General features: G+C 38.7%; 1 protein-coding gene across 1 annotated transcript in view; it reads right to left on the bottom strand.

Annotated features, from left to right (window-relative positions):
- Nucleotides 1-20580, bottom strand: part of COPB2 (COPI coat complex subunit beta 2) — a 30882-nt gene extending 10302 nt beyond the window's left edge. Inside the window, exons 1-14 of the mRNA XM_082840257.1 lie at nucleotides 20473-20580; nucleotides 16215-16352; nucleotides 12634-12720; nucleotides 12305-12431; nucleotides 11284-11432; nucleotides 9272-9418; nucleotides 8244-8343; nucleotides 7459-7601; nucleotides 7026-7225; nucleotides 5460-5570; nucleotides 2328-2416; nucleotides 2131-2237; nucleotides 918-1061; nucleotides 142-272 (exon numbers count right to left, since the gene is read on the bottom strand). Of these exons, the coding sequence (XP_082696383.1) occupies nucleotides 142-272; nucleotides 918-1061; nucleotides 2131-2237; nucleotides 2328-2416; nucleotides 5460-5570; nucleotides 7026-7225; nucleotides 7459-7601; nucleotides 8244-8343; nucleotides 9272-9418; nucleotides 11284-11432; nucleotides 12305-12431; nucleotides 12634-12720; nucleotides 16215-16352; nucleotides 20473-20475 (1676 nt within the window). The 5' untranslated portion in view covers nucleotides 20476-20580. The remainder of the gene's footprint in view (nucleotides 1-141; nucleotides 273-917; nucleotides 1062-2130; nucleotides 2238-2327; nucleotides 2417-5459; nucleotides 5571-7025; nucleotides 7226-7458; nucleotides 7602-8243; nucleotides 8344-9271; nucleotides 9419-11283; nucleotides 11433-12304; nucleotides 12432-12633; nucleotides 12721-16214; nucleotides 16353-20472) is intronic.
- Between the last annotated feature and the right edge of the window lie 5055 nt (nucleotides 20581-25635).

Genomic DNA, 25635 nt, shown 5'->3' with positions numbered 1-25635 from the left:
TTAGCAATTGCCATCTATTAAAACGATAACACTGAAAAATCAGGCCTATCATTGTTAAAAGCCAGCAACTGGTTTTATGTTTAAAAAGTATGCTTTTAAATTTAGGATGCTAAAGACAAAAGCAAAACGATACTCAGCTACCTGTCCAAGTGGGCAATGGTGACTATTTCTCCTCCGACATAATAATTTAATCTGTTCACAGAACTTGTGTAAATGAAGCAGTCGCCTACCCACAGCCCGGTTTTCACGATTTCCTGAATCTCACCAAGAACCTGCAGGAAAAGAATAAAGTCAATTATTATCTTATTCAGCAACAGGAATCCTGTCAATGACAAAAAACTGAATATAATTAGGGGTGATACGTAAAATAAGAAATGCAAAGAAAGAATCCTATTTCAAGAAAGAAAATCTTTCCTTGGAATTTCTACTTTCTTCATTTAAGAACAGATTCCTGATGAGTATCTGTACTGTAAAATCTCACTGTTGCGTCAAAGCTGTAATCTAAGAATGTGTTGATCTAAACTCCTAACATACGTGAGTCTGGCATAATAAGTATTTCAAAATGTCTTCCAAGACACCTCCACAATGGACGATTTATCTTTACATTTGAGAGCTCATTTCAAATAACTCTGGCTAAACTATCTTAAGACCAAAACACCTTCTAATTTCCTTACTGAGAGATAATCAAAGTTAGTCTAAAGGTTTCCTAAAATCAAAGCACAAATTTCTTTTGAACAAATACTTTCAGACCCTGATCTCTGAGCCAAGATTTTAATTTTCACATTTTACCGTAACTCCTTAAATGCTTATTAGTTTCCCCAAACCTATTTTATAGTAAAATGTTACAATGAGTGAAGTTCTGCTATAAGAATATAAATCATTTAAAAACAAAGCTAAAGTTGTGCTGATGCAATTACTTCAAAGCCATCTTCAATGCCATCTTCAGTAACTCCCTCATGTGTTTCCTGTGCAGCCAAAACTTTTTCCGACAGATATTTAAGGATAAAAAATGACTCTTCAGTGGCAATACAGACTAGCTCTCCAGAGTCAGACCAGAAAATCTGCAACATGACAAACAAAAACACAGATAAATGATTTCGGATTTCTAAGTGGGTATGACAAACTGCATACACTTTGTTTCCTACAAGATTTATCTTCCTACATTAAGATACTAAGTATACACTTAACAATTTTGTCATGTACATACACACATATTTGGGAGGGTGGACAGGGCAGTACTGTTCCATTCATAGAAATGGAAAGACCTAAGGGAGGCAGCAAGGAGCGCGGGCAGTAAGTGCCAGGTGTGCTGAGATTCAGAGGAGCACTAGCCTGTTCCCTATTGCTCTAGAATAGTGTTTCTCACTCTTTTTTTTCTTTCCCATTATGACGCCCACCCCAAACTTTTTTTAGGCATTTTTTTCCCAATCATCTTCCCCTGAAGTTATAGTATCACCGATACTATATGTCTGTACATATATTAATACATAAACATATACATAAGGTACACAAACACATAATGTGTATAAACATATGAGCATCTATGCTTTATAGATAAAGAGAGTACTTTTTTTCATCAATTGGTTTCAGGAACCAATTTCTTCCCCCTAGGGGACGACATCCCCCTGCTGAAAATGCATGCTCTAGAAGACAGAACCAGGACCCTGGGGAGGTGGATTTGCCTCCACAGATAATTTCCTGACAGTTAAAGCTGTCAAAGAAGCAGGCAGATGTAAAGGTTGAAAACTTTGTCACTGGAGAATGGCTACCTAAATTTTAAACAGCCATTATCAGGTAAAGTATGAAAAGGCTTTCTGAACTGAGTGGGAGACTTGTAGGCCCTTCCAGGTCAAGAACTCCCTGGCTACTTATCTTCCAAGCATTAAAGCCATTTAAAATATAAACAGCACTTCGCATTTGTATAACTTTTTATACTTTTCAAAAAGCCCAACATCTACTGCCTCACTCAAATACCACGACTCTCCTTTTCTAAGCAATCCTGAGGTACATGGCACTGTGTCCAGCACAATGGAACAGGGACAGCAGGGTACAAGGATGTTTTTTGGCCTCAGGGACTCAGAGCTTGTCACAAAGATGTACACTCCAAAAACAGCAATGGAGGGAGCTCACGTGTTTGGGCTGAATTTCAATTCTGCGTATGAGTTCTGTATTGTCCCAGTCATAGAAAGCTAAGCCATTTACAGATCTGACTCCCAGTAAGAAGCCTCCATAGATACCTAAAAAGAACAAAAAAAATTTTAGATCTTTAGATGTTTCTGAGCCATTACAAAGCTTCTAAAATTGTATCATATATAAACAGCACTCACTTTCAGCTCCAAAGTCTGGTTTAAATGATTTTTTTTCCTTAAAGTTCTTAAATATCTTTACAACACTGTTGCTCTCTCTTATTGCATACCTGGGGGGTGGGAAAAAAAAGGAAAGCAAACATAGCATATTATGTATATACTAAACTGCAATTCCACCAAATGTTACAAATATCTTCAAATATATGTGAGTAGTGAATTATGCAAAAATATAAAATTAATAGTTGAAAATTCAGTATTATATTTTTTCCTGAGAGATCAGTGACCTGCTTACAGTTGGACAAATAATGAATGGGTTTCACAAGGTCTATTACACAAATTACTAGGGCTTACAAACTATTTTAGAAGCTGAAAAGATCCAAATGTTCCTCAACAGGTGAATAACTAAACCAACTGTGGTCTGTTCATACAATGGAACACTACTCTGCAAAAAAGGGAACCAATTACCCATCCATGCAACAACATGGATGAATCTCAAAAACATTAATGCTGAGCAAAACAAGCCAGACTAAGAGTGCATACCACACAACTCCACTGACATGAAACCCTAAAGAAGACAAATCTAATCTACTGGGGAGGAGGGGCTGGGGTGCTGACTGTTAAGGGACACAAGGGGATTGTTTTTGAGATGACAGAAATGTTCTACATATCTTGATTGTGCTGGTGGTTACGGATTATATCCATTTGTCCAAATTCACTGAAATATACATTTAAAACAGTGCATTTTATTTGGTATAAATGATACCTCAATAAAAGTAACTTAAAAAATAAAACTTTTATTATAAAGGGCTCATTAGTCAGCCATGTTTGGCAACAACTTAATAAATCATATATACTCGGGCCTCTGCCTTGAAAAGGGGCTGTGGTTGGATACTTGGGAGTATATGAGGAAGTGATCTGACAAGTGCTTTGCTCAAGACAGGAAAGATGCTGAACAGGGTCTGGGCTGGATAAAGCTGAAAAGAGGAAACTATCAAAACAGAGAGAGAGGTATGTTGAGAGAGGTAAGGCGACCATGCTTAAGATGGTAACTAAGTACCTACAAAGTACCTTTTAGTATATGGAACTGTGCATGAATGAGTTTATTTAGGAAATTTATGAAAAGATCTTACCTTTCAGTGACCTTTTTGTTAAAAAATAAAAAGCATGCATCTTACTATGCAACACTGAGGCTTACGTTACCCACTGCTGGCAGAAGAGGCAACACAAAATATGGGGAAAACAAAACTAAGAAAACTGTAAAGATGTAATTCAGTGTCTGAAAAAAACGTGTAAGCCCCGAAGTTTATTACATGCACCAAACAGGAATCAAAATGGAACCGATCAGTGACTATAATAATTGAGACGTAAATTTTTCCTGTTTTTAATGAGACTATTTTATGAACATTTTGAATTCTGACAGAATTTAAGAATGGGACGTGAGTAAAGAAATACTTTTATTTGAATTACGCAGCTAAATGTGGTTTTTCCCCTTTTCTCCACTTTATTTAGAGATGTATAAAATTTGAGGATGCTTAAAGTTTATGCAAGGAATGAACAGACTTAATTAGGTATAAGTTCCTAGAAGGCATTCTGTAAGCCCATTACTGTTTTGAGGAAACAGGTTCCTCTGTGTTGTTCTGTTTCATTTTCAAATTAGGATCCCAAGTCCTTGATTTAGATTCTCAAGGAGGGTGATGATATATTTAAATAAAATTAAATGGATCCTAAGATTGTAAAAAAAAAAAAAAAAAAAAAGAATGGGAGGTAACATTACAGAAAATGAGTTTTTTTTTTTACCATCTTTATTGGAATATAATTGCTTTACAATGTTGTGTTAGTTTCTGCTGTATAACAAAGTGAATCAGCTATATGCATACGTATATCCCCCTATCCCCTCCCTCTTGCATCTCCCTCCCACCCTCCCTATCCCACCCCTCTAGGTGGTCACAAAGCACGGAGCTGATCTCCCTGTGCTATGCAGCTGCTTCCCACTAGCTATCTATTTTACATTTGGTAGTGTATATATGTCCATGCCACTGTCTAACTTCGTCCCAGCTTACCCTTCCCCCTCCCCATGTCAAGTCCACTCTCTACATCTATGTCTTTATTCCTGTCCTGCCCCTAGGTTCATCAGAACCTTTTTTTTTTTCAAAGATTCCATATATATGTGTTAGCATACAGTATTTGTTTTTCTCTTTCTTACTTCACTCTGTATGACAGACTCTAGGTCCATCCACTACAAATAACTCGATTTCGTTTCTTTTTATGGCTGAGTAATATTCCATTGTATATATGTGCCACATCCTCTTTATCCATTCATCTGTTGATGGACACTCAGGTTGCTTCCATGTCCTGGCTATTGTAAACAGACCTGCAATGGCAGGGCAGGAATAAAGACGCAGACGTAGAGAACTGACTTGAGGACATGGCGGGGAGGGGAAGCTGGGATGAAGTGAGCGAGTAGCGCTGACATATATACACTACCAAATGTAAAATGGATGGCCAGTGGGAAGCTGCTGCATAGCACAGGGATTCAGTTTGATGCTTTGTGACCACCTAGAGGGGTGTGACAGGGAGGGTGGGAGGGAGGCTCAAGAGGGAGGGGATATGGAGATATATGTATACATATAGCTGATTCACTTTGTCGTACAGTAGAAACCAACACAACATTGTAAATCAGTTATACTCCAATAAAGATATTAAAAAAAAAAGATTCATTGAGGTTTTCATCAAGATTACATCAGAATTTAGCATCTCTCCCCAGTAGCTCAGAAAAGGGCAGCTGCAGCTCAGGATGCCAGGTCCTGGGGAGGGCCTGCCATGGTCTTGATTTGAGGGCCTACTTTGCCTTCAGCCCATAAGTACCAGGCCCTGCCATGGGCTCCACCAAGGAAATAGGTGCTGGGTCCCCGGTTTAATGTGATTATTATATCAGATTGAGTGCCTGCTCAATACTGAACACAGAAAAGGCAGAGGCAGCTCAGGCTGCATAGCTGCCCCTGACCAATCTTCCAACACAGCTCTGGTGAGAACTGTTCTTTAACATGGTGAAGAACAGCCTACACTGAGCCTTGCAAACCTCTTTAATACAGCTGGACAGAGAACACACATTGGCAATCAGGGCAAACTGGATATGACACAGCCAAAACTTACTCTGAAGAATCGTGGGCCCATGCAAACTCCTGGGCAGACCCAAAGCTCTTGTTTCTCAGTGCCATTGCTGTGTAGATGATATATTCGCCATCACCACACACCACAACAAACCTAGAAATTATAGAACCCAGGGAGGGAAGTACAGAGGACCAATGACATGTAAAATTTAAGTAACAATGATTCATCTTTATGGTGAAATATTTCTAATAACAAACGTTATTTCAGTTGACTGTTACAAATGAACCTATTACCTTTTAAAGTTATATATTTCTCTGAATATGGAGCTAGACATAAATATTCCACCCAACAAATCGAAAGCAGATTATGAAGAGGGGGTTACTACTGAAAATGTTACTGCAGTGGCCTCTCTTATAAACAAAGGGTCAGGAAGATGAGAAAGGGTGGAGGCACACAGGGGAAGATTCCCCTAATTCAACGAGCACCTGTTGAGCACCAAGATGCTTGGCAGTTTGCTCATTACATTTACACCAAAGGAAGGCACTACCTTGTTGCAAGGCTATCTTCATTTTAAAGCTGATCATTCAAATGAATAAAGATATCTTACCCCAGTTTTTAATGACTGTTAAATTTATCAAAATAAACAGAATAAACAAAATAAATTAACAAAATAAATTTAAACAAAATAACTAAACAAAATAAAAATACAAATAAATAAACAAAATAAATTAACAAAATAAACAAAATAAATTTATCAAAATAAATTTAAACAAAATAAACAAAATATTTTAACATTTAAATATAAGAAAAAAAGAATGTTGCATAGTCAAAATTTTCTCAGTAGACATACTGGCTGTTATTAGATTGCCAAAGGTGAAATGTAAAACTTCAGCAAGAAACATTTTATGATATTAAGGGGAAAAAATGCAATGCGTTCTTAATCTTCATAAGAAAATTTTATTACAAGTAATTATGGATACCATTTACTGAACTAGGCAGCATACTTGGTTTATATACTCTGTCTTTTTTAATACTCAGGACAGCATTATAAAATGCCAAGATCTATTGTAAAATAATTTTTAAAACTCACAGGTTTAAACTTATTGTACTAGAAACTCTCCTCTCACAAGATGTTCAGTGCTTTACAAATCTTAAGGGAGAAACAGAGCTGACGATTCAAATTACAGAGAAGAAGCAGAATTATTAGCAGTCCCCAAATGTTTTCAAAAGACAAAGACCTCACAACTCTTCTCCTTAAGAGCACTGAGTCAGCAAGTATTTAGAGAGCACCTACTAAGTCTCAGGATAAGACATGATTCTATGCCTTGAAGGAGCGGAAGGACACATACCAACACATCTGAAATAAAGAGTCAACACAAAACTATTCCACTGTTCAAAACTGCGTGGTGGGATAAGGCCAGGAAGGCAACTATACTTCACCTTGCATGCCAACCCGATCAGAAGCATGGCTGCCTGCTGCTGTGTTGAGGACTGTGAGGCCACGGCAAAAGCTCAATGAGGAATGCCCACCAAAGGGCAGGGGTGGGATATGCTGTGGATATGCAAACATACACAGAAGCCCAGAGAGAGATTTTGGTGGTGGCTTACCGCCCATTAGGATTGTGCTGGATAGTCTGAGGGTATATTTCACAACTGCCCATATCCTTTACTGCCAGTGGCAATCTTTCTCCATCTTTAATTTCAGCATCTCCCATTGCTTTTAGGTTGGCCTGCTGGACTTCCGAATGTTTGGCCCAAATTATCTTTCCATTGGCATCCATGGACATGGCAGGTTCCTCCCGACCAAGCTGGAGGAATGACAAATGACTCTTAGCAATGAAAAGGAAAACAAAATAAAACCACGACAAAATAAACATTTTCTATTTTCATTTAATGGAGGGCTCCTTTCTTCCACTTTAAATCTCCGGTGCTAATCTCTTGAGCTTAATGACAGAAATGCCAGTTTAACAAAACTGGTGACTTGGAAGATAACTGCTTCCCCTATGTCCATCTATTCAGAGACAGTGTAATGAGAGATTACCTTCACAATGATGCTCCCTTCATCATAGCCCAAAGCAACGTTGTTGGACCCTCGCAGGCTGGCCACACACCATACCCTCTCCATGCCATAATTCAACGTGCTCTCAAGGCGATAGGTGCTTGAATGCCAAATACGCACGGTTCCTGAAAAGAACCATGTGAATATGCCCTTTTGATATGAACATCCAAGAATGAACTGTCAGGTGAACCAGCCACATGGAAGTCTTTATATTCAAACAGAACACACTTCCTGACAGCTTAATTTCTTGATCTATAGTCTGTGATTTTATAAAGCAACATAAATAAATAATAGAAAATTTATAAGGAACTAAAACTAAGAAATGTGATCTTAAGTGTGAAATAATGACAGGATTCCTGGGTACAGTGCCCACTATGTGCCAGATGCTTTCTATACATGATTTCTTCCCATCCTTTCACTGTAATCCTATGAGGCAGATATATCTATGCCCATTTCATAATGGACCCAAACCACACATCTATGAAGTGGCAGAGGCTGAATTTGACCCCGGGCTTTTAGACTCCAAAGCACAGGCTTTTTCAGCTTTTCTCTAGCACTTCTGGGTGTCCTCTTATTTAAGTAACAGAGTCAAAACACATTAGAATGATGCTGATAACAATGCCCCTTTACTCTTTTATAGTAGTCTACTCTAATAAAAATATCAAAATCCTTTAAAACTTCCAATGAAAATGCAGGGCACTAGCCAGCTTAAATATCCACTTAGTAATGCTATTAAACACAGGAATAAATATTCATTTCTAACTTACCATCCTCTGAACCTGTGATGATAATTGGCAGCTCAGGATGAAAACTGGCACAAGACACATTTTGGGCGTGTCCCTCCAGTGTCTGTACACATGTTTTATTCTGTAATCAGTACACAGAAAACACTTTTATTAGTGGCAAACAATAACTCATCCTTAATTTTCCCAGGGCACAGATACATAATAAATAAGCGTGGTTATGACATCTTAACAGTATTCAATACAGAGATTTTTGGAACAGAACCATCTTACCGTGTACACACTTTCTCTAATTATTTGATAGTACAGGCAAATGTAAATGTAACTATCACATTTAAAGAAGAAAACACAACACACCCCTGAAAGATGTGGTCTTCATCTAAGTATCATTCCCTCAAATTCCTAAGATAATGTCTTTAATATTTTTATCCTGTATTTAAACACAAATTTGAGTGTCTCAGTACAACTGGTTTCTAGGCCTCATTTTATTAACTGTTCATTGAAATTTTGATGTGAGAAACAAAAAAATAAAAATTTAACATACTCTTGGAGATAAAAAGTGTAGTAACAGGGCTTCCCTCGTGGTGCAGTGGTTGAGAGTCCGCCTGCCGATGCAGGGGACGCGGGTTCGTGCCCCGGTCCGGGAAGATCCCACATGCCGCGGAGCGGCTGGGCCCGTGAGCCATGGCCACTGAGCCTGCGCGTCCGGAGCCTGTGCTCCGCAACGGGAGAGGCCACAACAGTGAGAGGCCCACGTACCGCAAAAAAAAAGGCCCGCGTACCGCAAAAAAAAAAAAGTATAGTAACATACCTAGGTTTACAAGAGTCTTTGTGGCAAAATGATTGTACCATGGTGATGTCATGACATTATTCATTTGTCTGCTAGTTTTCAAATATAAATGAAAGTCTGAGACCACATTTTAGGTGCAAATTCTGATGCCTTAAGTTATTATGCTATAAACAGAGTTCAACAACCCAAGTTTTAACTGTCCTGTAAGAAACAGTAAGAAGCATATCTAATATATGGCAAGTAAGTTATGAAAAAACTGTACCTGATAGTCCCATATTTTCACAAGACGGTCATCTGCACCTGAAATGAGGTATGGTTTGTCGCCCCCACTGTAGTAATCAATGCAGTTCACACCTTTTTCATGTCCCTCCAGAGTGAAGTTTGGTGACGAGGAGCCCAGCTGCCATACCTTCAGAGAGCAACAGCATCTGCCAGTCAATATGGGGCCTTGCTTTTCAGAAGGCAGCTCCACCACACCCCCGACAGGTCATGTAAATGCCAAAGCTGGGGGGGGGTGGCTGAAGAAAGCTCATTTTTTCACCCACTTGTTTTTGTTTTTTCTCACTTTCCTTGAATTTCCAGGGGGCAGAATCACTATAGCATTCTCTGAAAAATGCCAATTTCCAGGCTTTATGCCCAGAGATTATGACTCAATGGATCTACAATGAAGCCCAGGAATCTAGATTTTTTAACAGACACCCCAGGTGTCTTGACTTTGAGAAATACTACTTTAAGGGCAGGAAATGACTTCATGAGAGATTTAATATAAAGCTAATGAAAGTGGACTTAGTAGGACGTATTAAAAGGAGAAAACTACTGCTTAGTCAAAAAATTAGAAGTATGGAAAAGTAGTCAAATATTACTACAGCACTGGTATTGAGCTTTACCTTTACAAATATTTATTTTGTATGCCTACTACATGGGAGGCCCTGTGGGAAGTATAAAGATGTGTAAACAAACTTTACTAGAGCCAAAGATAAGATAATTTTTGTCTTCAAGATATACATAATTTAGTGAAGAACGTTTAAAACTAATTTCAAAGTTTCAACCTATGTCAAAAGCAAGGACAATCCAGCGAAAGGAAAAAAAATAAAGTAGGCCGAAGTCCTAAGATATTCAACATATAACATTTAATAATAAATTGTCAGACAAACAGCATATAACATTTTATAAAAGTTAAAGGAAAACTAATAAAAATGTTATATAGATGTAAGCCTATACATGCAAACAAAAGTTTATGTAATGTATATTTTAAATCTATGCATACAGAAATAATTTAAATACTACAGTGGGAAAAGAAATGTATTTACACTCACTGCAACATGTATTAAGCATCTAGTATAGGCAAGGCACTGTGCTGCTTGCTAACGTGTGTCTGGGAGAGGGGGTAACACACAGTTCCTGCCCCAAACATCAACATTTCAGGGATAAAAATTTCCGGAGACACGTTCATTATGATTCAACATGAAGGTCATAACAGAGGCAAAAAGCGATGGAAGGAACGGGATGAAAATGACTGGCTCTGTCTAGAGGTGAAATGTATGTCTGAAGAGAGCTTCTCAGAGTAAATAACTGTGCTAATAAGCCTTGAAAGATGAGTAATTAATTATCCAGAGGAAAAGAAATCAAAATGGCAGAATAAAGAATACTGCAGGCAGAAGGACCAGCTGAATTAGGTAAGGTTCTGTGAACATTCAGGGCTTCTCTAGAAAATGGTGAGTAGACCAGGGTTACTGGAGATATCTCATAACATTAGCTAAGGCTAGTCTTGGAAACGCTTGTATTCCACACCAAGGCATTTGGACTTTACCCTTAGACTGGGAACTGACAAGATGGAATCCATGCTTTAGAAAGATAACTGGAAGCAGTATGGAGAAATGAAGTAAGAAAAAGAATGAAGGCAGATGACATTTAAATATAAAACAGATTAATAATCAGCAGAAGTCAACAACAAATATACTAAAGGAGAGGAAACAGTGACCTAGAGAAGATACAGGCATTTTCTTATTCTGGGTGTGCAGAGGTTTAAGAAGTCTTACACCATATTGCTTCCACGTGAAAAAACACTCCTTCATTCAGAACACTGAGCTGCCACACTGTTCTTCTCAACAGAATATGCCCTTCTGGTTCAAAATGAGAAGTCCTATTTTGCTTCAAAATGAGCTTTTGAGAGAAACTTCTCAGGAATAACTTTCTGGGCAGCCAGTAGTAAAATACCTGACACAACTATATGTCACCAACAATCATAACTGACACCAACAGTAGACATCCTACCTTGATAGTCCTGTCCAAAGAAGCGCTGGCAAACTGATTGTTATCTTTGGGGTTGATCACAATCTGCATAACATAATGGGTGTGTCCTTCAAACACTTGTGAGCAAGACCATTTTTTATCCCAGTCCCAGAGTTTAATAAGCATGTCATCTAGACCAAAAGAAAGTCTCCAGTTAGTTGCAATTTCTATTTCTTTCATTCAGAACTAAGGTGCAGAGTCTCTGTGCCTTTTAAGGCAGTAAATCTAACACAAAGCATATATTCCATGTCTTAAAGAAACAGAATCGGAATTGAACAGATTTTTCAATATGCTTATTTATTCTAAGAATAAATTTAACTCTCTAAAGAGTGGAGATAAAAGAGAGAGATTACTAATAGCAAATATACAAATTTCATGGAAAAAAATTTAAGACAGACTCAATGGGCTTTACAGAATGATGAAAGAGGAACAAGTTTGATTAGAGTCTAAGTATGAATGAATAATGATGGCAATGACTATTTCAGAAATAAGCATTTCTCTTTTAATACAAGATTGGTTTAAAAAAAAAAAGTTCTGAGTTACTTCTCAATCTCTAAATTAAAATGTTTCAAAGAGCTATTACCAGTTCAGTGCAACTGGTTTTAAATGCCTTCCAAAAGCGCCACTGTTTTATACATAATACCAAGGAGCAAACTAATCTGAGTATAAAGATAAAATTGACTAGGGTATATGGCAATCTGCCAAAAACTCACTCAATCAGCATGTAAATTAGCTTTCTGTTCAGCAGACTTTTCAGCATCTAGACCTTCAGGTCTTCCCTGACGGGAATTGGGGCAACTGCTATACAAATCCTAAGTAGAACTGATATTCGTTAAAATACAAAAGTAAGCAGCACTGATAGCACGTTAATGGATTTAAATAGTTTAAAGGCTGCTTGGAATTAGAACTCTGCTTGTAACAGCAGTAAAAGAATTGTATGTCTCACTGAATGAAAATGAATTACTCAAAGAGACGCACATGACCAAAAGGGGTCATCTCTTACCGCTGCTAGTTAGAATGAAAGGCTGGGTTGGATGAACAGCAATACAGCGAATGTAGTCTGAATGAGCTTCAAACATATGAACTCTCTCCAGAGTGTTGTAGTTGAACACTCTAATCTGCATGTCATCCTGGAAATGGAAAGTTTAACACCATCATTACTGTTATGAAGTAAATTGCACAAAAAAGTATATTATAGGCTCAGGGTATAAAGCCCAGGTTCCAAAACAATACACTAATTAACAAAACAAAGCAAGAGCCAAAGCTCTTTGACTCGCCAAAGCAGCCACTGACAGGTTCACGGATGGGTTAGAAGCGCAGGGAATTACTTACCGCCCCCGTCACAGCCCAATTCTTCCTCGCAACAAACTTGGCAGCTCGAACAGGAAGATCACATACTTCAAATGTTTTCACCAGCGTCTTAAAAATTTCACAAGAATACACTTTGAGTCATGAGAAAATAACTGAAAAATCTATTCTGTTACATTTAAAACATACGATTTTTTATATCACTACTAATCATAAAATGTTCTCAGGCTAAAATATAAAAGTGCAACAGTCAAATGAAAACAATAGACCAAAGATCTTTTCTTTAACAGATTCAAAGTGCAAATACTTATAAATGACAAAAGAAAGCAAATGTCAACAAGATGGAAGTTCTTCATCCTTGGCTACTCCCAGTGCCTTCTTTGCTCATGTTCCCTCCGCCTGAAAACCCACCCAGAGGACCTTATACTCCACTTTCACAACATAGCACCTTCATAATTACGTGTTTAACGTCAATCTTTCCTGCTAAGCCCCCTGAGGGCAGGAATCTTGTTCACCACTGTATACCTAGAGCCTAGAACAGCTGCTGAAAAACAATGAATGTGTAATAAGTATTTGTTGAATGAATTAGCCCCTAGTTTTCTCCTTTTAAAAATTAAACCCATAAACTCGTAAAATAAATTTATAAACAAGATACAACTCTTTTGCACACTTCAGCAATATGCTTCCATACAGATGCCATTTCCTTTTAGTGAAGTACGAGAACACAGTGATTCAGATGTCCCTTAAAGCTGCTCAGAATAGAATTATATACACAGGATAAAGGTGGAAAACTAGACCCTGCTAGAAAGAGCAGGGATGAATGCATCTCTCTGTCCTCCCACTTTGATGCTTTGTTCTTTAAAATTCTGAAAATCAAACTATCACTTTTCAATCTCTCTTTCTGTACGAGAGAATAATGAAAAGAGCATATTCTGATTGATTAACCATGTGCACCAAATTTAAAAATAGGGACTGGTTCACAAGAACTGTTGAGCCCACTCTGGCTTCCTGAGCAAGACTTCAAAGATTCTTCAGTCAAAGGCTGAATGAGTGGGGACATAAGCTCCAACCTGCACAACCACTAGCAGCTGACTGTGATACAGACACTGCAAACAGGTAGAACATGCAACCTATAAGATGACAGACAGACAAATCCACGAAAGCTCGTGAGGAGCCAACAAATTCAGGGATCTGCTGAGCAATAAAAAATAAAGCAGCTACAGAACTAACAGTCATGTTTCAGGTCCACGTTAAGTGCTGTGGCTGATACAAATGACCTAAGGGATGGTCTTCCCACTCCAGAAGCTAAACAAGCTAAACAGGAGGAAACGCTACACACTCAACATGTAAACCAGCAGCGAAATGTAAGAAAATAAAGAAACACTTGTATGGGGCCTTATAGGTCTCCTACACAATTTTATCAATTTGATTTAATCCTTCTGACAATCCTGCGAAGTAAGGAAGGCAACATATCATCTTAATTTAGGTAAGTAAACCGAGCCTCAATGTGGTTAAAAGGCTTGCCCACATCATTTAATTAGCAGGGAAACTATGCAGCAGTTTCCCACTAGCTGTCTATTTTACATTTGGTGGGGTATATATGTCAATGCTACTCTCTCACTTCATCCCTGCTTCCCTTTCCCCCACTGTGTCCTCAAGTCCATTCTCCATATCTGTGTCTTTATTCCTGCCCTGCCACTAAGTTCTTCAGTACCAATTTTTTAGCTTCCATATATATGTGTTAGTGTACAGTATTTGTCTTTCTTTTTCTGACTTACTTCACTCTATACGACAGACTCTAGGTCCATCCACCTCACTACAAATAACTCAGTTTCGTTCCTTTTCATGACTGAGAAATATTCCATTGTATATATAACATACTGATCTTTTAACTGCTGCACCCATCACCTCAAAGAGTATAATATCTCCTTATTTGAAATTCAAGTACATTTGAATTTACTTCCAAAAACATTTTTTGGCTCTTTCAAGAATTTTGCTCTCAATACACGAGTGGCAAGTAACTTCTATTGGTGATAAAAAGAGGAGGAAAAGCATGTAGAACCAAAAATAGATCAACCATTCAACAAAAACTTACTGAGTATCTACTATGAGCCTGTCTGCCAGGTACCCACTTGGAATAACAATGGGAATTAACACTAGGATAATCCCTGTCCTCATAAAACCTCCATTTTTGAAAGAAAGAAGGAAATTAAACAAAAACTTACCAATGAGATGAATTATGAAAGGGGAAGTAGGTGGCCCTGCAGGAGGGCACAGAAGGGTACAGAAAGAAAAACGAAGCAAAGTAGATGACCCAGATAAAGCAGTTATGTTACAGTAAAGCCTGGAGAAAGATAAGGGAAGTACACCAGGGCTTTAGAGCACAACTATAGTGAAATGACAGAGCTGAGAAATGGTTAAATGGAGCTGACAGAGGGGACTCCAGGGAGCATCAGGAAGCAAGGTGGCGGTGGAGCAGGTACCAGTGTATCTGCTAAGCATAAAATCTGAAAGGTTTTAAACACACGGAGAGAGTAGATCCTCCCCCCGACCCCACCCACACAAAAGCAGTTAACAAGCATACTCTCCGCATCAAGGCAAAAGGAATTCACAAGATAAAGATTTGAAGTCGCTGGACAGAAATTCTGAATTAGTGATATACTGATAAAAGGAAAGTTTATTATTCACTAGGTCAACAAATAATTACTGAGCCCTTACTGTGTGTCAGGTAATGTCATAGGCACTGGGATACAGCAGAGATCAAAGTGTTAATGTGAATAAAATGTCACTGGTGGGACTTGGCTGACTGTGTAGTCCTTACTGTTTCATTAGAGTGATATAAGCTGTAAGGGTGTTTTTAGGTTTACTCCTGAACTTGGTTCCCTAAGGCCTATTTTTGCCATCTTAAGTCCCTCAAATGTGAATTTTATCTGGATTTTAAGAACTTAACCTTGGATGTTGGGGATAATTACGGTATAAATAGACTCAAAACTATGATATGTTCTGTACTTTGAAAGAAAAAGATTAAGGATGGCCAACAAAGACGGGAAAAGATAAGACAAACTAAGCTGAAAGACCTATTATTTACTCAGATGAAAGCATTTAAGGGAAATAATCTGTAAAAGGCACATTCTCATGTGTAATGAAAAGCTGACTACAAATCTCTCTCTGATATAATCTATAATTTGTATGGCTGACTGGAAGTTACCTGCATCATGCATTACAGTGAGCACTTGGGGAAAATTTAGTAAAAGTAAAAATCCCATTCTTAAGATGGTTAGAATACTCACTGAATGGAAAATTAAGTACCATTAAATACTTTCATCTAGAACAAGTGATCTTATATTGGTGTCAGTTTCCTTAATTTCAAAGTAGAGCTAATACTACCTATCTCAGAACTTAACACTTAAATATTGGATATAATGAGCCCAGACAGTTTCTCCCACAAGCTCTACCCTCATAAATGTTAGTTTATTAAAAATACTTCGTACTAATTTTATTTAAGAAAGCAGTAGGCATATACTACTGAACTCTGTTATATTTCTTCTCTTTCATTGTAAACAGATTAAGATGGTATTTCTAATAAAGTCTTTAAAAATTCCTACCTGTGTTTCATGATTCCAAACACACACACTGCCATTGTAAAGACTCGCCAACATCCACGGCTCTGTAGGATGCAAATCCACACTCTTAACTCGATCAGATCGAGCAGTTAGCTTTCTCTTGATATCCAGTCGCAGAGGCTAAGGACAAACATAAAAAACAAACAAACATTAAATTGCTATGCCAAATAAAACATGCTTGAGATCTTAACTAAAAACAGTGCATTAACATGCCTACAAAACAATTCAGTTTTTACTTTGTTAAATTACAGACACAATTTGAAGTCTAAAGCACCTACTTATTCACTCATATATACAAAAAATATGAGTATTTAAGAATTTTTAATTTGTAGCAGCACTTGTCAAATTTTTTGGTCTTAGGACACCTTTACAGTCTTAATTTTTGAGGACACTAAAAAGCTTCTTTTTAGGTAGATTATATTTATTAATATTTACCATGCTAAAATTTAAGACATTAAAATATTTGTGTATTAATTCATTTTCAAAAATGAACTAAACCCATTACATGTTAACTTAAGTAAGATATTGTTATGAAAACTAACTATAGTTTCAAAAGAAATTTAGTGAGAAGAGTAGCAATAGCAATGTTGCACATTTTTGGAACTCTTTAAATTCTGACTTAATAGAGGATATTTGTTTTCCCATATCTGCTTCAGCCCTCAATATGTTGTGATATATTGTTTTGGTTGATGTATATGAAAAAAACCCAAAAAAAACAAAACACAAAAACCTGGCTCACAGATGCTGAGAACAGATTGGTAACTCCCAGAGGTGGAGTGTGGAAGAGGGAGAAATGGGTGAAGGGGGTCAAAGGGTACAAACTTCCAGTTATAAAATAAGTAGGTCATGGAGATGTAATGTACAGCACAGTAGTTAATAATACAGTGTTGCATATTTGACAGTTGCTAAGAGAGTAGATCTTAAACGTTTTCATTGCAAGAAAAAACACATTTTTGTAACTATGTATGGTGACAGGTGTTTAGACTTATTGTGGTGATTGTTTCACAATATACACAAACATCAAATCATTATATTGGACACCTAAAACTAATATAATGTCATATGTCAATTATACCTCAATTATTTTTTTAAAAAATTGAGTTCTTCAGAGAAAAGTATTAGATTTATTTTGGCAATAATATCAGTAAATACTAGGCAATGTAATGTGGGATCAATAGGGGTTATATCCATGTCCATGAAGGGCTTTGGAGCCAAATGGGAATGTTTATAATGTTTTAATGTATTTAAGTTACAAGAACCAAACGGAAATTACAATTTTAAACCGAAGCTAAAATACTCTCTCGAGTCATAAAATACTAATAGTTTAAAACAGCCTTTTTCAGCCTGGATTCCTCATCTAAACCACAGAAAGAAAATGATCTGAATAACTACTTTCTCAATTCTCCCAAGGATACCTCTCTAGGAGAAAAGTTAACTCATTATATATAATGATGGCTTAGGGCAGTAGTCTTAATTCTCTCTTGGAAGCAGATCCGAGGAAGACTGATTTAAAATATATTTCTCCTTCAACAGGTTTTACACACAACCTAAAAGTTTATTTGGCAAGTTGCGTTATCATCCAATTTTTATTTTTGCGATCTTCCATGATGATCATGAATTGGACAGAAATTTAACGTTACTTTTCTACACAAATGAAGACTGCTACATAATTTCCGCAGAGATAATTTCCTGAGACAAAGCAAACACCTCACAAGGCTTTTATTCATCGTTTTGGATCTCTATCAAATCTGGGTCACTGACTGCTTCGAACCTTGCTCTGACTTCTATACAGGCCTCCCTAACTTTTGGCAACAACCTACACCTCTTACTTCCCTTTAAAAGATCCGAGTTCTCTGGCTCTTCTCTACAATAGCCACAAAAATGTTTCCACTGTCTTACCTTCTTCTCCATCTCAAACTTGCTACTTTCAAACCATCATCTTCACATACCTTGCTGAAGCAGGACCTCTTACTTCACCCATTTCCGAATTTTGTCCCATTAATTATCACAAATGTTAACGCTTTTTTTCTGGTCTCTTCAGAGTCAGCAAACATTATGTGTCTATTATATGCCAGGAAGCATGGTGGAGGCTTTTTCCTCTAGTAAATGAGGAAACTGTACACTTATAAACTATGTATATTTTACCATTAAAAATATTTTAAATGCTTGATTACTGAGTAAAAGTGATGCTTCAGGAAGGTGGTCCAGGGGACTGAGCAACCCCAGTATAACTCTACATACCCCCAATGCACAATCTCAGTTCAAAAAGCACAGCCAAGAGCTCCTGCTGTATTTCTCCCAAGATTTTAGTGCCTACTTTGAATGAGACATTGTACTAGGCACTGTGGAATACAAAATGAGTAAGGTACTCATACTGCAGCCTTAACTCTAAATGTCTCCTTATATCTCCCAAAAGCTGGATGCATTTAGGACTCAGCTTAAATGCTACTGCCACTACTATGATCTTTCAGATTACCCTACCAGAAGCATCCTTTCCTACGGGATCCTACAGGTTTTAATTTTAACATTTAACATTTGTGCACATGTCTGTTTTTGCTTTCTAGAACAGATGCTACTTAAGGGCAGGGTCACTGCTTATTCATGTGTTTATCTCCACAGCATCTTATATATTTGGGTATAGAGGTTTAAGTACAGACAGTATAATCGAGGTCTAAAGAATCATGATGGACTCAAACTTCAGTTCCACTACTCATTTCAAACGTACAACAGTGGGTAAATTTACTTAACTCTCAGGTTTGAAAAATGTAAAACCATTGACTATTATCTACCGCTTAGTATAATGAGAATTAAATTGAGTGTTAAACAGAACAGTGCCTGGCCTATTGTAACCACTCCATAAGCATTTATAATTCACTCTCCCAGCTGTTGTGAGAATTAGGAGGCAAATGTTTAGCAAAATCCATGGCACATAGCAAACACTCTATGGTAAATGAGTGAATAAATAAATTCACATTTTGTAGTTATATAAAAATTTTAAATGTGTTAAAGAATGAAATATGTAATTATAAAAATACTCTTAAACATTGCAAAAGAAAACTAAATTAGGTAGATGCAAGGGCTGTTTCCAAAAATGTCCAGTGCTGAAAGCACAGCACACCCCAGAGCAGGTGGTTGGTAATACGAGGGGGCATAATTAAGTGACTTCAGTATTGTTCAGAGGCTCTTAACCTGGGAACCCAATAAAGTTCATGGATGAGGATGGGGGGGCGGTATCTATGAGTGAACCCACTAAAACACAGCGTGTTTCTCTATGCATTTTTCTGGAAGTATCCATAATGTTCACAAGTTTCCCCAGGAAATCAACTTGTTGTAGTTAAAACTCTGCAGCAATGAGCCTTAAACTAACTTGATTTTAAGTGTTTATTTATTTTTTTCCTTTAACAGCAAGGCGAGGAACTTGGACTTATTAATCCCTACGGTCTTCAAGCTCCAAAATCCTTGAACCTGTGCTTCCTAACAAGTGAAGAAAAGCAGGAAAATGTTTAAATACAAAATATTGAATTTCTTACATCTTTCTGGAAAGAAATTCTCACACTATCATACTGTTTTTCTTACTATTATAACTCTTTTTGTGCAAAAGTATTTTAGAGCATATTTGGGGGTGATAAAAATGCTGTCATGACTGTCATTCTTATCAGCCGCTATATCTGCAAATGAAGAAAAGCACGCCAACCAGTTTTATAAACAACTCCCCAACTCTTCGTTTCTCCCTAGAAACTTAAGCTGGGGTCCCAAAGCATCTGAAATTCCACTCTTGACTCTCTATGCATTTTATTTACTTTTTTGGGGGGAGGGGGGCTTGCCTGTTTAAGTTCGTAGTTTGCGGTCAGCACATACTATACCAGAACAAACCCAACATGACTGCAAAATCAGCTGTCGTCGTTTTAAAGGCACAATGAGGCAGTTTCGCCAAAGCCTTCTACGGAGGTCAACGTTTTCGGTCTCTTCTATTTCCCTACACCAAGGATCCCGCTGCAGACCGCACGACCTCTGGCAAACGCCGTAAGCACCGGAGGAGTCAGGGACCCCTCAATTCCAGGCACTGCCTCCTCAAACCACCCCCTCCCAGAGTTCAAACTGGACCAAGACCCCGCAAGGCCTGAGGCGGCGGCCGCAGCGGGAGCCCAGGCCGCTGCTGACTACAGTCCTCAGGCCAGGAGCCCCAGGAATTGGCCTTGGCCGCAGGGGCCCCACTCCCTCCTGCAGGGCCTGGACCTACCATGGCTCCGTTGGTCCGAGCCCGGGCGCCTTTACTCGGTGCGGACGAAGCAGTCCGGGAGAGACCCACCGACCAGCCGACCGGCCGACTGCTTGACGTGGAACTTCCGGGAGGAGTTCTCGCGATAGAACTTGAGTCCAGGGCCCGAGCGCCTGCGCAAACGCGGCGCGGGGGGGCTGACGTTTCCCAAGCCCCGCCCCAATTTCCAAGGCAACAGGGCCTCCTAAATGGCCTCGAGCCCACCTGGCGCTGCTGGGGAAGTGGGGGTGTGGCCTCCACTCTCCGCTGCGGTGTCCTGGGGCTGCTGAGCTTGTACGAGAATCAGAAAACCGCGAGTTAAATGAGATGAGGAAAAGCGAAATGCTTCATCCGAATGCTAACGGCCGGAGAAACTCCCCTATAGTGGAGTTGTGTCGCAGGGGCTGAGAAGCGCTGTGAAGCTTCCTCTGATTCTGGCTCTGAGGAGAGGGCGGGGAAGAGAAGGGAAGGCGAAGCTAGGCTCTAAGCCTACTGTACTCTGGTGGACCTGAGAACGAGGCCCAGAGAGTCCTCTGCGGGGCCTGCTCGGGGCCCTGATTGAGGCTGGAAGGATGTGGGCCGGTTTCTGGGCTGAGCTTCAGGCATTGGTGGTCTGAGGGCTGCGAAGAGTCTTCAGCTCTGGAGCTGCCCAGGATATGGGAGTATCCGACCCTGCAGGATCTCCTTCTATTGAGCGTCGACCGCGTTGTTCATTCATTTGTAACTATTTATTGATCTTCGGCTGTGTGCCAGAATACTTTCCTCTCAAATCTTCACATCGAATCTGAATTATCTCCATTTTACTGATGAGGAAGCTAAGGCTCAAAGAAGTTAAGGGTCCCCGCCAAGGCCACACTAAATGGTAGAGTCAGGATTTGATACCAGACTGATAAGTCCTCCAAGTCCTGTGCTCTATTACACCAAAGTATATCTTCATTAAGGTAGTTGAACTCTAGAATAAGGACCTGAGCCATAGCGGTTGCAAAGTAAAGTGCTAGAGCATTTGCCTACCCGCACCCTCTTCTCGCCTTTTTATTTTTATTTTTTTTAATTTTGTTTATTTTTGGCTGCGTTGGGTCTTCGTTGCTGCACCCTGTCTTTCTCTAGTTGCGGCAAGCGGGGGCTATTCTTCGTTGCGGTGCTTGGGCTTCTCACTGTGGCGGCTTCTCTTGCTGCGGAGTACGGGCTCTAGGCACGCGGGCTTCAGTAGTTGTGGCATGCAGGCTCAGTAGTTGTGGCTCGCGGGCTCTAGAGCACAGGCTCAGTAGTTGTGGCGCACGAGCTTAGTTGCTCCGCGGCATGTGGGATCTTCCCAGACCAGGGCTCAAACCCGTGTCCCCTGCATTGTCAGGCAGATCCTACCACTGCACCATCAGGGAAATCCCTTCCCACTTTTTAAAATAAATTTATTTATTTTAAAATTTTATTTTTTAAACACCGTAGGCCAAGTAACACTTGCCCTTTTGCTACATATAAACGTGTACCTCAGGCCTGAGTGTAGCCTTGGGGATTTTTTAGACCTCTAGATTATCAGAAAGAAAAAAAAAAAAAAAAAAGGTGTGTGTGTGTGTGTGTGTGTGTGTGTGTGTGTGGAAAGTAATATTCAGAGGGAGACATATGGACTCTGCATCAGGTAATTTGCCTTCAGTAATTTGCCTTTAGCAGGAGTTTGTTGCCAATGTGACCTCTTTGTGGGTCTTAGTTTTCCTCATCTTAAAAAAAAAAATCTTTGTACACCGCTAGGCACCCAAGATGCTGAGTCCCGAAGTATCACACTCACTTTGACTATATATTTTCTCATTTTTTTCCATGGCAGTTAACCAACATTAAGTTCTGGAGTTGTGCATTATAAATTCATTCTTATTTCAGATATTACATAATGAATTTGTACTGTATCCAAAGCACTATACTAGATGCTGCCTGAAGATTATACCTGTAAAAATTTAGTCTTGGATTTGGGTTGAAAGAAATTTCACTTTAAAGAAATAAGATTCTCAAATATGAACTAATACATAAAATAACATTAAATATATGTGTGTATATTCCTGTGTGTTCAACTGTGGGTTTAAAATAAAATCTTTTGTTTACTCTTCAGTTTAGAGAAGACTAGAAGGTAGAAAAATAAGTCTGGGAAAGAAAAGAAATAGGGACAAGCTTAGCAAATTGGGAAAGGGTTTCCCAAGAGTTTGAGTGCAATTGATCAACAGATCTTAAAGTCTTACCTGGTCAGTTTCTAGGATGACTGTTTCAACCCTGCCTTTTTGCTGCTGCTGGGAGAATTCCAAGTGGAAGTTCAGCCAGCAGTGTCTCTGTCAGTACTCTACATACACCCTTCCCTCCCTATTCTATTCCCACCCTTTCATGAGAAGTTGAGGAAGTGAAAATAATTCCTTGAGGAAAAGTCTAGTTGGTATTTTTAAAATATATACATGTCTCATCACTTAGCAAAGTGGTGAGTAGGAGAATGAATAAGAACCTAGTTTCTCCCTTCAAAAGGGTTACAATTTATAAGAAGTACCAATAAAATACTCAGGATAAAATAACCAGCTGGGGAGATAATTTTCATAAAGGAGGCAGAATTTGAGGTGGACCTTTGGACCACAAAAAGCCAGTTTGTTTGGAAAATGGTATTCATTTAGAATGGCAGTGAGGGAGAAGGCTGGAAATGAAGGATGGGGCTAAAATCTGAAAATTTACTTTAATAGGGAGGAATCGGGCTTTGATTCAGTAAGCACTCGGGAACAATTAAGCCAGAAAAAAAACATGTTCATATATGCCCTCTATAAGATTTATCTTTTGTTGATGCGTATGAAGAAATGGATTGGAACAGTGAGATACTATACAAGTTTGGAGGAAGTGGGTGTGGAAATAATAATATTGAATAGATTTCATTGAGTGCCCAATTTTGTACCCAGCATTGAAATATGCACTTTGCATACTGCAATTCATATAGTAATACTGAAAGATAGCCATTATTTTCTTCAACTTATAGATGAAACACTGAGGCCCAAATGAGTTGAGTAAATATGCTCCGTGCCACACTGCTCAAGAGTTGGTGACATACTTGAGATCTGAACCCAAGTTTATCTCCAAAATGAATGCTCTTTTTACTGGACTGTGAGTTCTTCCTTTCTCACGAAGAAGCTAGAATCATCAGGGTACACAAATAATTTGCATTTGTTTTGTGAGTTAGGGAATTGGGAGACATCCTAATGCTCATGTTTTGAAAATAGTGAACCCAGAGGAATATCTTTAATTAGAGGAAGAAGTGGAGCCAGTAAATGACACAGTAAAGGAACAATTTGAATAAGGCAGCGAGGAAAACTGTATGCCACAGAAGGGAAGGGAGGTAGAATATAATAGGGTGACTAGCAGTCTAGATGGCTTTAGAGAATTTAAGGAAACTTGGTATTTGGAGAAAAAAAAAAACTATTGTCAGTGAATTAGATGATTATGAGGACACTAGTAGCCTCAAAAAAAATTTTTTTTTCAGTTGAGTAATGCTAGGGGAAGCAGGTTTGCAAGGGATTAAGAAAGGATTGGATGATAAAGAAGTGGAAGTGGTGGGTATAAACTATTTTACCAAAAGTTTAGTCATGGAAAGACAAATGTTGATGTCCTACTGAAAGTGGATTTATTGTTCCTATATTTGGGGTATAGTTGACGTTAATTACTTCATGATGACACTCCACATGGATGCATGCAACTGAATGGACCTTTACAGTATGAGTTAGGAACTAGCCAGACAAGTGTCAAGAGGGTTTATGTAGGGCATTTTAAGTGGAGAGACTTGAGAGTTCGATTTTTCCAGAGAACTAAAAGTAGTTTGGCATGCTTGGACCAGAGAGTAAGAAGGGGGAGGAGTGAGAAATGGGACTAGAAAGATAGATGACGCTCAGATCCTTGAAAGTCCGTGATTGCCAGTTTAAGAAGTCTGGATTTTACCCTGAAGGACCTAGAGAAGCACTGAAGAATGTTAAGTGGGGTAATCTTCATGCTCTATTATTGATTCATCTTTCCATGTCAGTTACTTTCCCTATTAAAGGAAATGTTAAGGTTCTCAGCTGGATTTCTGCATGAAGTGAATGAAAGTGGGAGTCTTGACCACATAATCACATACTAACCAGCAGGAGACTGAATTGAATTGGAGAACCACTGAGTTGTCTTCCAAGAAGAATGAAGCTTAATAAGGTTGCCTGACAGAGGCAAAGCTTTGACGGATTGAAAAGCACTGATCAACTACAATGTGCTGTACACTTTGTATGATTACATTCTCAGAATTTAAAATCTGTTAAATTTACTCCGTGTGAGTTTGACGTGGGATTTGGGATAGAGGGAATGTTCACTTTTGTGTACTTGAAAGTGTAAATATCCAGATTGTTAGTCATGTTTTTGACACGAGTATATTTTACCTTCTTAAAAATGGCATTCACTCTATGTCTTTTTAATAAACCTATTTAGAGGAGGCAGGGTTTAAAGTGAGCTTTGAATGAATGAAGGCAGTGATTTCATAGGTAGCAATTGCTAGACATTGTAAATATGGCAGCACAGTTTTGGGACTTGGTCATTTAGTGACCTCCATAATGCTCCACACCCTGGACATTCTATATCCAGCTCTTCACATGTGGAGTGCTAAGACAACCTGTGGTTAAGTCATGCCCAGCAGGTTCTGGAGACTTCTTTGACTCAGTGTTGTCTTGTGGAATGAACTCTCTGGGTTTCAGTTTCATTACCTACAAGATAATGTTGGAAAAATGAACTCTAAAGTCCCTTTCTACTCCAAGTTTCTTTAGAATTTTGAGTCTGTGATTCTATATTTTCGTCAAATGAAATGGGCAAAGGGAGTGGCTGCAGGATATATTAGACATTTTTTACTTCATTCATGTGCCAGTGAAGTAGTTCTTCCTGCATATTTTATAGTATGCATTGCTCTTTTTCTCAGGAAGCCACCTTAAATCAGCAAATGTTTGTTGAGGCTTTATTATGCTTGAAACAGTGCTGTATAAATTTGAGGGTCCTGGAACTCAGGGCAAGGAGCCTGGTGGGTGTGAGGGGACCAGCGGCAGAGGCCCAAGTGTGCATGGTATGCAGAGGTCCTGGGGGGACATTCTCTGACAATCAATGCTTAACTTTCTTTCCAGAGAA

Source organism: Leucopleurus acutus (genome assembly GCF_964270905.1).
Source record: "Leucopleurus acutus genome assembly, chromosome: 5".
NCBI classification, from domain to species: domain Eukaryota; kingdom Metazoa; phylum Chordata; class Mammalia; order Artiodactyla; family Delphinidae; genus Leucopleurus; species Leucopleurus acutus.
The sequence above is the reverse complement of the archived record's forward strand: the minus strand, read 5'-3'. Positions and strand labels throughout refer to the sequence as shown.